We start from the raw sequence: 13,076 nt of genomic DNA on the forward strand, positions 1-13,076 counted from the left end.
TTTTAGCAAGACCAGAGATTCCCTTTCTCTGTGCCTTGCAAGTTTCTGAAGATGAGGAGACCCTGTTCCTGTACCACCACCTCTTGCATTTCCTTCAGCTTCCAGGATGTTTTCACCATGGCATCTTGGTTCAGCCTCTGTCTAGCTCTTCTTGCTGAAAACGGGCACACTGAATTAGTGGGAGAGTCCTTTTTGTCATCTTTTTTCACTTTGGTGGAGTGATTTTATAGCAAGAATAAGTTCACCAAATCCAGTCTTTTTTTCTGCCCATACTTTGCATCTTCAGAATCTGCATTTTTGACCTTTTTTAATGCATCTTTGTTGGTAATAAACCTCATCTATGAGCGCAGTCTATCATTACTTGACAAAACCTTGTGAAATTTCTGTCTTGTAGACACAAATAGTGTATTAAATGTAAACTCCACATTCTTACTTGTCACCCCTGGGGCATCTGTAGAAAACAAGATAGCATGGGAGATGCCATGCTTGGCACTAGGACACTTCACTGTCTCTCCTGCCATGTGCAGAGCATGCAGACCCTGGAGGGTCATTCAGGCCATAAGTAGGAGGTTTCAGAAAGTATTTTCTGTAATTGCATTTTTCTGTCTTTTTTTTTTTTTCCTGGCTAAACCATAACAGCAGTGTGAGTATTCTCATGAGGCTTCTCTTGCTGAGGTACCTGGAATGTCAGGCAGAACTCTGGAGTTTAGTGTAAAAGCTAGTTTTCTATAATGCATTTTTCTCAAGGGATCGAGGCAATAGTCTCATCTCCGTTTAGTGCTCCATGGCTATGACTGATGGCAGAGTCAGCTACAGCTCATCTTTGTTAGTATTCTTATTTTTAGAGTCTTTTCTCCAGTAAAAGGAGTTGCATTAAATCAAGAATGTGACAAGTTCCACTAAATATCATGCCACTGCATCATCAGGTATGCTGCTTTCACTGCTGTCCTTAACACCTATGTGTCATTTGTTGCTGTTCCCTTTGATTGTACCTTCACCTCAACTCTTATTGCACTTTGAATACAAGCCTTGTTAGCTGAGCATACATGTACCCTAAGCACATTTGACAGGGCACCTTCAGATCATCTCATGGCAGCATAGAGTGGCATGAGTGTTATTTCTATAAAATACTCCATCACTCTACCTGCTTTTTAAAATATTAGCAGCCTTTGCAAAATTTCACTTAAATCACAGTTTACCAGTAAGCTCAAGATGCTGATACTGTGTTGACTTCTCAGCTGCCCCAGCAGTCTTCAGTCTTCACCAAAATCCTTATGGTGACAATGTTCTGTCCTGGGAGACCTACATTTCCTTCTACCCAGGCAGCTGGCTGTACATTACCCTTCTGTAGCTCCTGGTGAGCAGTGAGACAACTTGGGGGTTTTAGGAGTAATTGCTCCCCTACACTGCCTCATACCCAGCTGTCCTTCTATTGCAAACTCATCCCAGATCTTACCTAAGGTTAACTGGGGAATTTTACTTCAGGTGAGATTTCCCTTCCTCTTCAACATGTCATTCCTTGAAATTGCTGTGTTTGCTACAAAAACTGGATACAGCAGCACATTCTCTCTGCTGTCATAAACACCTTGTGTAGACTGCTTTCACAGGTCCTTGGCTACTAAAGGGTGAATTGGTCTTGCTAGTGTTGAATTTCTGAGAGTGAATAGAGCTCAGTAGTGCCCTGACAACTCTGCCAGTGTTCATGACCGTGTCTAAGCTCTCAGCTGGACCTGGACACACATCCCTACAGAGCAGGATGCCACTTCCAAGGGGGAGATGTGGAAGAGCATTGTAGTTGATAAAATGGTTCATGTGGTTATTCCCCTTGGCCTTTGTGTAGTTGAATTAGATGCTGTTGTAGAGGTCTGACAGCAGCAAAGATACACAAAGGTGTGCATCAAAAATTGGAGAAGTCCCTAGGTAGGAGCAAAATGTTTGATGTGTTCAGTGGACATTTTGTGTCCTGCATTTTCTTCCTCTCTCCATCCAAGTCCCCGGTATTTTCTGCCTCTGCTGTTAGCTGAAGGCAGGTGACAAGCACATGCCACCACTTCTGCACTCAGCAGAGGGCATGTACCTTCCTGCTGGCTGCTGGGCAGGAGAGTTTGAGTCAGAGTGCTTTTGGTGTATGCATCCCACCTGCAGAGGCACATGCATACAGGTCATGCACTTTGGAAGCCTCCAGTTTTGGTAAGTATCACTTCTTTCTCTTTTCCATAATACTTGAACTCAGATGAGTTTTTCACAAGCACTTTTGCAGATCAGAATGTACGAGAACTTGGGAATGTAAGTGATGTTTGCTACTCCATGTTTTAAATCTAAACTTTGTGTCTTTGAAGTACTGATGATCTGCTTTTCTGTATAAATCAGTTGTCTCAGTATATTGCATGTTTGGACCACAGGTGCCCTCAGGTCCCTCAGCTTCTTGCTCTGAGACAGCAGCAGAATTGAGACGCTGAAATTGCAATGAGGAGTTGAGATTGCTGCCTCAATTCCCTCATTCCTAAGCAGTGTGGCAAGTTCTCGCATTAAGCAAGTGGCTTTTTTTTTTCCATAGATTTCATGAACATTAGCAATAATTTTGAGCAGTTTCTAATTGATCCTTAAAATCCTAACCCTTTGCTTCTCTCATCCTTCCCTCTCCTGTGTGTCTCTGTGTATGTGCTTTTTGTCCTTTTGTTTGTGATTTTTTTTTTCTTTTCTGGTGGCTTGTGTATCCTTTCCCTGCATTGCGGTGCTGTTTTATGCTGCAGAATTCGTCCAGCTCTGCCTCTTCAGAAGCCTCTGAAACCTGCCAGTCAGTGAGCGAGTGCAGTTCCCCCACCTCAGTCAGCTCAGGCTCCACCATGGGGGCTTGGGCCTCCACAGATAAGGTGAAAAACTTCATCTCCAATACGTACAAACATACTAGCTCATTATCCAAACCCTGCAACATTTGGACAAAACCTCCATGCATGGGATGCAGCCTGGATTCCTCTTTGTGAGGATGAGACTAGGAACTGCTGCACGCTCCCTTAGAAGTCAATATGTTTGAATAAAAACCACAATTGCCTTTGAACTAGCTACTAGGAGAAGCTACAAATTGGGCATTTTACAGAGGTAATTTTCTAAGAAAAGGTCATTTTCCAGCTTTTCTACTCAAAGAGATTGTGGAATGCTGCCCAAACCCAGCTGGTTGCCTGACAAAAAGCACCTTGCCCAGGTTGTGCTGTTTGTGGCTTCTCCCATCTCTCCCATTAGGTAGCATACATTACACTGAGTAATGGGGATGGTTTTTTGACCAAAAAGGAAAGGAAAATACACATGGTTGGAATAATTTACATGGGATACACTAAACTGGGGGAGGAAGTGATAGCAGTCTCCTTTCTCATCTGGTAAATCCTTGCTGTTGGTTTTTGTTGTTTTGTTCTTCCATATCATCACAGAGCCAGAACATGTCATGTTTGAAGGCTTTATGCTTTTCCTCTCTGTCCAGCTACACAGACTAAATGCCACCAATGCAAATGCCTTCAGGATTGCAAAAGTTCGGTTTCTATGTCCAGAGTCTGCAGGGTACCTAAATTGCAAAGGCTTTTTCACAGTGTGCTGCTTTCATGGACAGAAGGAAAAGCTGCTCAGCCTGGAGACAATGACTGCTAGATTGATGCCTGAAATTTGTTACAGATAACAATTTTCAGGTGCTCTCACTTATGAACCAAGCATCGTATCAATTTTCTGTTTTTTATTTGCAGCAAATTAAAGAATTTCTTTTGTTTTAAGATACAGAGATTTTCTCCCTAGAACATCAGTCACAGTGTATTTTCGTATTCATTCTGTTTATATTAATTTCTCTGTTTTTGTTTTTTTATTTGTTTCATTTCCAGTTGTCTAATGGGTTTTATCACTGTAGTTTATCAAGTGACCCATCCGTAGCTTCAGTTGGTGCAGGTCCTTTCCCTCATTTCCCGCCTGTCTCCCGCGCGTGGACTCGGGCTCCCTCAGCCCTCCTTCCAGACTACGTTCATTATTACACCATTGGGCCAGGCATGTTACCATCATCTAAGATCCCTAGCTGGAAGGTTTGTGTTCCTTTTGTTGTGGCAGTCCTCACCTCCTCATACCAGCAGCATGCACACGGCAGTTGTTGCTCCCTTTTGGTCCATGTAATTCCTGGTTGATTTGCTCTGTTTGGTATCACTCTGACTGGGCACTGCATGGTGAAAATCAGACCTAAAATCTGGTTGTGGGTATTTCTGAATGACCTTGTGCGTTCTGGTACCAACTGAAACATACCAAAGCTGACAGAATGTAGGTAGGAAGGAATAATTTAGCTCTGAAACATTGGTGAAAACACTCTGGGCTCTATTCAGGGGGAAAAGAGCTTATTTAGCACTGTCAAAGAGCTCACTTGGGCAGGGAAGGGCATCCAGTTGTTTCAGTGGGACCATACACTGGACAGCCTGATGTTCTCCCTGTGGCTAGGCCTGTGGCTGTAGGCAGGCACACTCTCCTAGATCCAGCTGGAGTGGTTTAAGAAGGTGCTCAGCACCAGGTAAACCCAAGTGGTGACTGAAGCTTTGCTGCCACAGACTGGACGTGCTCACCCAGCTTGTTTTGCTCTCTTGGGGAGACCACCAAAAGAGTGCAGTAACTTCTCCTAGTTGCTCCAGCTGGATCTGCAGGGATCTTACTTGGCATCAAAACATGTCTGTTCTGCTAGAGCCTTAAAGTTCATCTCTGCCAGGTGGTTCCCCTGGGAGGCTCTGCCCTAGAGCAAAGGGAAAAGGTCTCTTGTCTGTTGCTCTGGATCCTCAGCAAGGCTGATGTGCAGTCAACAGTAGCTGTGCAGATTTTAAGTGCCTGTGGATGGTTATAAAATACTGCATATGCACCACGGGACCCGCGTATATACATCTAAATTGAGATAATTTATTACAGATCCCCTACACACTCTCCAGCAGCTGGAGACTGTTGGGATACATACAGGGTGGCCACAGTGGTCCTGGGGTTTCGGGGTCATTTTTTGTGTCTCTGCTAGAAGCACTTTGCCAATATATTTCACAACAAAACACTATGAGCAGGGACACAGCTGTCAAGGCAAAGCAGAGTTTCACATGAGTTAACAAAACCAATACCTGTCTGTCCAAGGGGGTCTGTCAGTTCAGTGGCCTTGCACTTCTCATTTCTCAGACTGAGACACCTCAAGAAATCCACAGTGTGGTCTTGGTCCATCATTAAATGTCCATCAGAAGGCTGTGGGAGGCTGCCCAGCAGGCAGCTGGGAGGATGTGGGGCCCATTGTCATGCACTAGTTGTTCCTTTCATTTGTAAAGCAGCCTTTGTCTCAATGAAGGAAAACGTTTAGGATTGGGATTGCCCCTGCAGCAGCTGGTGTTGGGGCAGCTGCTGCTTAGCACTGGTTCTGCATCCCAGCACAGAGCCTGGATCAGTCAAGCTCTTTGTGTGCAGCATGTGGGTTCTGGACACCCTCAGGACTTTGCTTAATAGAGCCCCGAGTGAATACAGCCCTCATGGCCTGAGGAATTTCTGTTTCAAATTTAGCACCAGTAATTCAGAGTGAGGTTAGTCTTTCTGCAGTATGGACTATCATTGTAAACTAGATTTCAGTTAGTAACTCACAGTAACATGCTCCACTAATGTGTATGAAAAATCTGTTCAAGCCTAATTTTTCAGAACTGAGGACATCTGTAACAGCATGTAATGCTAGTACCTGTGTACATCTGGAACAGTTACATCACTGATTGGATATTTATCTGCATCTTCTGCTGTGTGACTGTAATTTTTGAGCTCAAATTCTGAAAATGTAGGCTTTGACACCATGGAATTTCATTTAGATAAAACTATAGTATCAAAATGTTAAATACCTTCATAGAAGAACATTTAGGTAGAATGGGAAATTTACATTCCTTTTAATAAAGGAAACAGGTTTAATTAACAAAGATTTTTAATATCCTCAAAATTTATTTCTCACCTTATTCAGAAAGGCAAATCCAGTTTGATACACAATCTGTTGCATTAAAATTGCCCTTTTGCATAGTCTTGCCTGTAATTAAATTACAGTTCCTGATGAAGACTGTCCCTAACGAGCTCGTTTCCTTAGGACTGGGCCAAGCCGGGCCCGTACGATCAGCCCATGGTGAACACGTTGCAGCGTCGCAAAGAAAAGCGTGAGCCAGATGTCAATGGAGCAGCTCAGAGCGGAGCCCCTGCGCCCCCCGAGGAGGCCCAGAGACCTCGGAGCATGACGGTGTCAGCTGCCACAAGGGTGAAGCTCTCATTTCAGATACCCTGTTTGGTGCAAAGGAAATGGCCGTGCTGGCTCCTGCCAGTACTTGGGATGCACTTCATGTTATGTTTATCTGGGAAGTGGTGCTGGTGTGGTCAGTGGGAATCATGCAGGCAGGAGGGAATGCACCGTTGGGTACTGACTTCCATAGAGCAGTGTACCCCAAAGAAGCATCTGTTCGATGCCCAAGCAAATGGCTGGGCTCAGTCCTGTTGGATTATAATGGTGACAAGCTCTGATGGGGAGGAGAGATAGCTAAAAGTGGGTGAAGGTGACTGACCCTTCCAGGTGTAACGAGTCTCTCTCCTGTGTGTAAGCAGCAGGGTGAGGAGATGGAGGCCTGCGAGGAGCTGGCACTCGCTCTGTCTAGAGGGCTGCAGTTGGACACCCAGAGGAGCAGTCGGGATTCCTTGCAGTGCTCCAGTGGCTACAGCACCCAGACAACAACGCCGTGCTGTTCAGAGGACACGATCCCATCTCAAGGTACCCATTCAGGAGATGTTCCTTCTTAGAGCATTCCCACCCTGGCCATCACACTCACCCCATGGTGCCAAGGAGCAGCTATTGCTTCCTGGCTTTGTAGTCAGCTGGGGAGGAAGGCTAGCATTGCTGTTAGTAGGATTTTTCCAGCTTGGAATGCAGCCTGGATTTATTAACTACATAGAAACCTGCACTGCTGCATAGTGTACTGAACAATTGTATTTGTGCACTACTTCAGTGAGTTTCAGCCTAAGGATGCTGCCATTTTAAAGAGTATCCTGGAATTATAAATGACACTGGTATTGCATCCAATACTTCTTGGGTCCTTTCTGAGCTATTGTCTCAGCAAATACACACTCAACGAGCTTTGGCATCTTCCATCAGCACTCTCAGTCTGCTCTTGCCTTCCCTTGGTGACCTTTAATTTCCTGTGTAAGTAGAAATGATGTAGTTGGAAGAAGAATCCATTGGAGACCTTAACTTAGGCGTAGCTAGGAAGCTGCAGTAAGGTGTTGGGTTTTGTACCCTGTTTCAGAGCCAACAGCAAGAGAGAGACCAAGCTTGGTGCTTGCAGTTCAAGCCTTGTTTCCTCAGCGGGGGTGATTGTGCTGTGCAGTCACAGGAGGCAGTAGGGCTTGTGGAGGGCCAAGCTTGGCTCAGTACTTACGTGGAGAGGAAGGAACCCAGTGCAATTATTAAAGCTGAGGCTGAGTTTTCAGGGCTAACAGCTGGGATTTACTTTGTTTGCAAAATAAACAAATTTGCTGCTGAAATCACTGGTACACAATCCCCTGAACCCACTTACCTAATCTAAAGTACATTCTCAAATATTCCTATCTATAAGTGGTGCCACGTGGCTTGGAGGTTTTGGTATCTTCATGTTGGTGACAAATATGGAGCTCGTTCTCTTTCACAAGAGCCATGGGGCCCCTGCATCTGTAGGACTGGTCTGCTGTGATGCCTTCAGGCATCAAATCTTGGTCACAAAACCTTGGACTTTCTTCCTTCTAAAGGTGGAAACTCCCTTCATTCTTACTGACTCCAGGCTTTTTTGGTTATCTGTCTGTACTTCACACTTACTGACAAGAGCCAGCTGTCTACTCCAGCTTGATCCTAACTCTGTCTTTTGGCATCAGTTTCAGATTATGATTATTTCTCTGTGAGTGGTGACCAGGAGGCAGAACAACAGGAGTTTGACAAATCTTCCACCATCCCAAGAAACAGTGACATTAGCCAATCCTATCGCAGAATGTTTCAAACCAAGCGTCCTGCTTCCACCGCAGGTCTGCCAACCACGCTGGGACCGGTCATCGTCACCCCCGGCGTCGCCACCATCCGACGGACCCCTTCCACCAAGCCTTCGGTCAGGCGCGGGACCATCGGCGGAGGCCCGATTCCCATCAAGACGCCGGTGATTCCCGTCAAAACACCAACTGTCCCCGATATCCCGGGGGGGCTGCCTGGGGCCCTCGCTGGGACAGAAGAGTGCCCCGAGCAAAGTCTGGAGTCTCCAGCAGCGGGAGATGGTGGGCAAGCTGTCACCAGCATGCCCTCGTGGAGCGGGCAAGCAGCTGTCAACCCTCCGGCGTCAGGCCAGAAACTGGGCGCTGCCGAGGAGCAGAGGCAGGCGGTCCCCGAGAGCGAGGGCGAGGAGAGCGAGCGGGGTGGGGTCAGCAGCCTGGTGCCCACGGGGCAGGCGGAGCCGGAGCCCGGCGAGCTGAGCCCCGGCGATGTCCCACAGGGAGAGGATATGCTCAACGCCATTCGGCGCGGGGTCAAGCTGAAGAAGACGACCACAAATGATCGCTCAGCACCTCGTATTTCCTAGGAGCGGAGAAGCTACCAGACTACTGAACGCCGAGAAGGAACTGTGAGAAAACTAATTTGTCTCTATCCATTCCAATCTGTAATCAATGATTTTTTTAAGATACTCGGTAACAGACAGTCTGAAAGTACTCTAAAAGAGAAAACAAATGAAAGAGCATAGTAAGACATAATTTTCAGTGGTGTTTTAATTTGTAAATATCAATGATTTTGTTTCTGCATTTTTTTGATCTAAGTTACACTTTTAATTTTTTCTGAAGGTGCCAAATCCCATTTACCTTTTTTATAACTCTCTTTGTAAAGTTTTAAATCATAAAAGAAAAAAAATTGTCAAGTAGTTAACTTCAGCAAAGGGATTTAATGAAAATTTGGCTTTTTTGCAAGCTTTTGTAGAGCGCCTTGTAATAGTGAGGTTAAAAAATAGAACAATGGGACTTACTACAGTTTAAGTCAAACTATATGGAATGGATCCTCATTTAAGTATTTAAAAAAGTTTGAAAAGCAGGAAAAAAATTGACAATAAAGCAATATATAATGCAAGTAAGAAACCTGCAGTTGGTAGAGTTATTGGGGGGTAGTGGGGGAGGGAGATGCCATCAAAATAGCAGATGCTGTTGCACAAAAGTAGCCTTGTAGGATGAATTACTAGTAGCTTCATGGTAAATGCATCAGAATAAGCCATATTGGATTGCAGTGTTTTGTTTCTGTAGGGTGTTTTAAAAACTGGGTTTTTCCACATTTCTTTTTTGACTGCACAGCAGCAACTCTCAGTCACATGCATGCAGCCTTAACTGTGTAGGCTTGGTTCTTCCATCTTCACATTTTGTTCCACTCATCCTTCTGCTGAATACAAACAAGGACAACAGGCTTAAGGCAGTTATAAATGTGAAAACATTTTTAAAATGCAAGCAGGGAGTTCTTAGATGTTATCAAAATGCCTTTTTCTGACTGTGCCCAGCAGGCTGGGCACCTTAGAAAGCCCAACTATTTTGAGAAAACACTTAAAAATTTGACAGGTGAAACCAGCTTGTGATCTAGTAAACTGCGAATGTTTCTTTCCAATACAGGGGCTTGTTTTTCTTAACTTCTTTTAAATGGCAGTTGATTGGCTTTTCTTAAATACTGAAAAGAAAGGGTTGAGGGGTGGGGGGTGGGGGGTGATACTGTTTTTTTGATAATACTGGGAGTCTGACCACTATAATCTCTTTTTTTGTACTTTTAAGTAATGTTTTTTGGAACGCTGTTGATAGAATCATTAAGAGTTGGATTTTTTCCTTAAAATAAAAGTAAGTTATTGCTGCAATACCCGTCTCCTAAAGCTGACAGAAATGTGCAGACCCCTAGGCATGACACGTGTTCCAGTCAAGACAATCCAGAAGGATGCTGTCTGCCCACCACAGGAGACCCACGTGTGGAGGGACACCAGACTTGCGGATCCAGGATTGTTTAAAAATGCACCAAATAACACACGTAAGGGGCTGGTTTCCACCACACACTGCAGATTTCTGTTGGCTCTAGACTTGCCTACGTGACCTCTTATGCTTTAATACATAACTGCATTGGATGTGAAACTTCTAGTAACTGTGTAGTCACTGTGTTCTATATGACATTTTACACTGCTGTGCTTGCTAAACTTTTTTTTTTGTTATGGCTTAAAAGCAAAAAGGGAAAAAAAAAGCATGATTCTTAGAAAATAATAAACCTTCCTTTCTTTGAAAAACAAGCTCCTTATTACAGAATATAATAAACAGTAGTGCCTGCGGTGTAGCCCACCAATCTTGATACAGTAGCTGATGCATTGTGCAAATGAGGCTTTGAGATGGTTTTTGCATAAACAAAAACTGTTAGGAGATAATCTCAATAGTTAAAAGTGTTATTTAAACCTTTGAAATAAATGGATGTAACTGTACCCAAGTACAGCTTTTCACTTGTTTAGTTCTTAAACGTTAGTATAATCAGTAAAATTTAATATAAAATGTTGCCAAATTCAATGTAGAAAGAATGCGACAAAACACTTTGGATAGTTCTATTGTTTGTGTTTTTGCATATTGTAAAAGCAGTGTCACAGCTGAAAAATAAATTGTTTCTAATGGTAAATTATTGTGGTTTAGTTGCTAGTTTGTACTGAGAGTTGACCTCTCCCTGTGCAGTTTTTTGTTCTAAACTGGTATAAATAATTGCTGTAAGTGTGTCTCCCTTCTACATTGTAATGATTGCTTAAGCCTACATTATAAATAAAGAACTGCTGAAAAACTCCCGTATTTTGCTTCTTAAGGACTTTTTGCTTCCAGAGCACTGGATATCAGTGGTGGCCTTCAAGATAATGCAGGTTCCATCTGCGTGTAATACAAGCAAGAGAGAATTAAAACCAAGTAAATAACATTGCATATAGCTGTGTTTTACTGATGGGCACCAGCAGGGTAGCAGTGGAGCAGAAGTGCAGTGCTAGTGGAAATTCCCATTAAACCATAACAGATAACATTTCCATGCACCTCACTGTTTTTACCTGGCAAGGAAGCACAGATGACTGCAGTTTTGTGCATCCATCTCAGTGCAGGACTGCAGTTCTTAGGCCAGAGGAAGAAAATTGCTGCTGTCAACACTGCCTGTGCTACAGCCAGAATTTATCAAGCACAACACCAGCACCATTGCCCACAGCTCCCCGAAGGACTGAAGACTTTCTTTTGTTCAGCTTTCTCAGCATTGAAGGAAGAAGGGGGAGGACGTTGCTCCCTCTTGGAGCTGCCACACAATAGCCTGGTTTCTTTGCCACTGCAATGATTTCATTTTTATCAAAAGGTATCCATTTGTTACTGTACTGGGCTTATGAGGCCAGGTTTAGGTAGCAGGGGGCTACAGGAGTGGCTTCTGTGAGAAGCTGCTAGAAGCTTCCCCCGTGTCTGAAAGAACTAATGCCAGCCAGCTCCAGGATGGACCCACCACTGGCCATGGCTGAGCCCAACAGTGACAGTGGCAATGCCTCTGGGATGAAAGATTTAAGGAGGAAAAAGTTGCTGTGGCACAGCAATAGCAGGTGGGGAGAAGAGTGAGAGTATGTGAGGGAAACAGCCCTGCATACACCCAGGTCTGTGAGGAAGGAGGGGCAGGAGGTGGGTCCTAGAGCAGAGATTCCCCTGCAGGTGATGCAGCTGTGCCCCTGCAGCCATGGGAGTCCAAGGGGGAGCAGAGATCCACCTGCAGCCCATGCTGGAACAGGTGGATGCTCAAAGGAGGCTGAGAGCCCAGGGAAGCCTGTGCTGGAGCAGGCTCCTGGCAGAGCCTCTGGAGCCCTGCAGAGGAGCCCATGTCCTTAAGTCAGTTTGGGCCAGCTATCCTGAGTCCTGACTGTCCCCTCCCAAGATCTTTCCTACCCCCAGTCCACTGGTGAGGGGATGCCAAGTGGACACCCTGGATGCTGTGGAGCACTGCTTTAGCAATAGCCAGAGCACTGGAGTGCTCTTAACACCTTCCCAGGACTATGAGGGCTGCTCTGTATAAAGTTAACCTATCCCATCCCATCCCATCCCAATACAGCCAGGAAGATGTCAAAAGAAAAACCAATGTGCTTTGGCTGAACATGTCTTGTCTCGTAAAGGATCATGGTTTCATTCCCCATTCTCTCTATGGCTGTATTTGAAGTACTGCTAAGCATCTTGTCTCACTCAGGTGTCAGTGCTTTGCTCAGCTGTTTCAATACTAAGGCACTTGTTCCAAGTGACAGCTCCAGCCTGAGGTGTGGCATGTGCTGAACAACTGTGCTGAAGAGGGCACACCTCAATTCCATCACTGAGCACAGAGAACAGATGCTGCTTCCTGGCTGGAATGAAAATTTCAGCTGTGGAATATGTAAAGCTGTTTTTCTGGAGTTTTATTTTCAAAATCCACACCTATTTTAGCATGCAGAGTTATTGTAAAGGAGCAGATTAGAGGTTTCTAAGAATCAACCAGATTAAAGCCTTTTTCCTGAGCTACATATGTTTAGTTCTTAGAAGAGCTGAAGTTCATGCTTTGCCATCTTTTGTTCAGTTGGGGTTGACAGAAATATTAAGCCTTAGGCTTAAACATGGGCACAGTCAAGTAACTTCTTGAAGTCAGATTAAGCAACCTAAATCTCCTAGCCCTAAAAACAGGAAAACAGCTGAAGGGCCAAGTTTACCTGACCTTTTGCTCAGTGGCTGTATTGCATCTGTTCTCTCACAGGGCAGTTAGTGAAAGTGTGAGCAGAATTTCCCATCTTGTACCAATGCTCTGGGAACACGGACAGAAGCAAACAGCTTTTTGTCCCCAGTTCAGTGTGTCACCCTGCCAGAACCATTTGTGACCCGTGAATGGGCACACAACAGCCACAATCCTCAGCAGCCCACGCGTGTTAACTGACAGAGCTCAGTGGTTATCTCTGATTCAGTTTATATGGGGATCAACTTTCCTCTGCTGCTCTACAGCACTGCTATCCATGCCCTGAGGAAAGCACCATGTTGTAAGGAAA

At 44.8% G+C, this 13,076-nt stretch overlaps 1 protein-coding gene across 21 annotated transcripts in view; it reads left to right on the plus strand.

Annotated features, from left to right (window-relative positions):
• MTSS1 (MTSS I-BAR domain containing 1) overlaps window positions 1-10,851 on the plus strand; it is a 127,420-nt gene extending 116,569 nt beyond the window's left edge. For 11 of the 21 annotated variants that reach the window (XM_068181374.1, XM_068181366.1, XM_068181383.1 and 8 more), the window contains 5 exons: window positions 2,754-2,873; window positions 3,864-4,058; window positions 6,101-6,265; window positions 6,607-6,769; window positions 7,903-10,851. In XM_068181374.1, the coding sequence (XP_068037475.1) occupies window positions 2,754-2,873; window positions 3,864-4,058; window positions 6,101-6,265; window positions 6,607-6,769; window positions 7,903-8,594 (1,335 nt within the window). In that variant the 3' untranslated portion in view covers window positions 8,595-10,851. The remainder of the gene's footprint in view (window positions 1-2,753; window positions 2,874-3,863; window positions 4,059-6,100; window positions 6,266-6,606; window positions 6,770-7,902) is intronic. The other 10 variants (XM_068181433.1, XM_068181424.1, XM_068181406.1 and 7 more) reach the window with 5 other exon arrangements.
• Window positions 10,852-13,076: the final 2,225 nt, after the last annotated feature.

This window comes from Anomalospiza imberbis, chromosome 1, assembly GCF_031753505.1.
Source record: "Anomalospiza imberbis isolate Cuckoo-Finch-1a 21T00152 chromosome 1, ASM3175350v1, whole genome shotgun sequence".
Lineage (NCBI taxonomy): Eukaryota > Metazoa > Chordata > Aves > Passeriformes > Viduidae > Anomalospiza > Anomalospiza imberbis.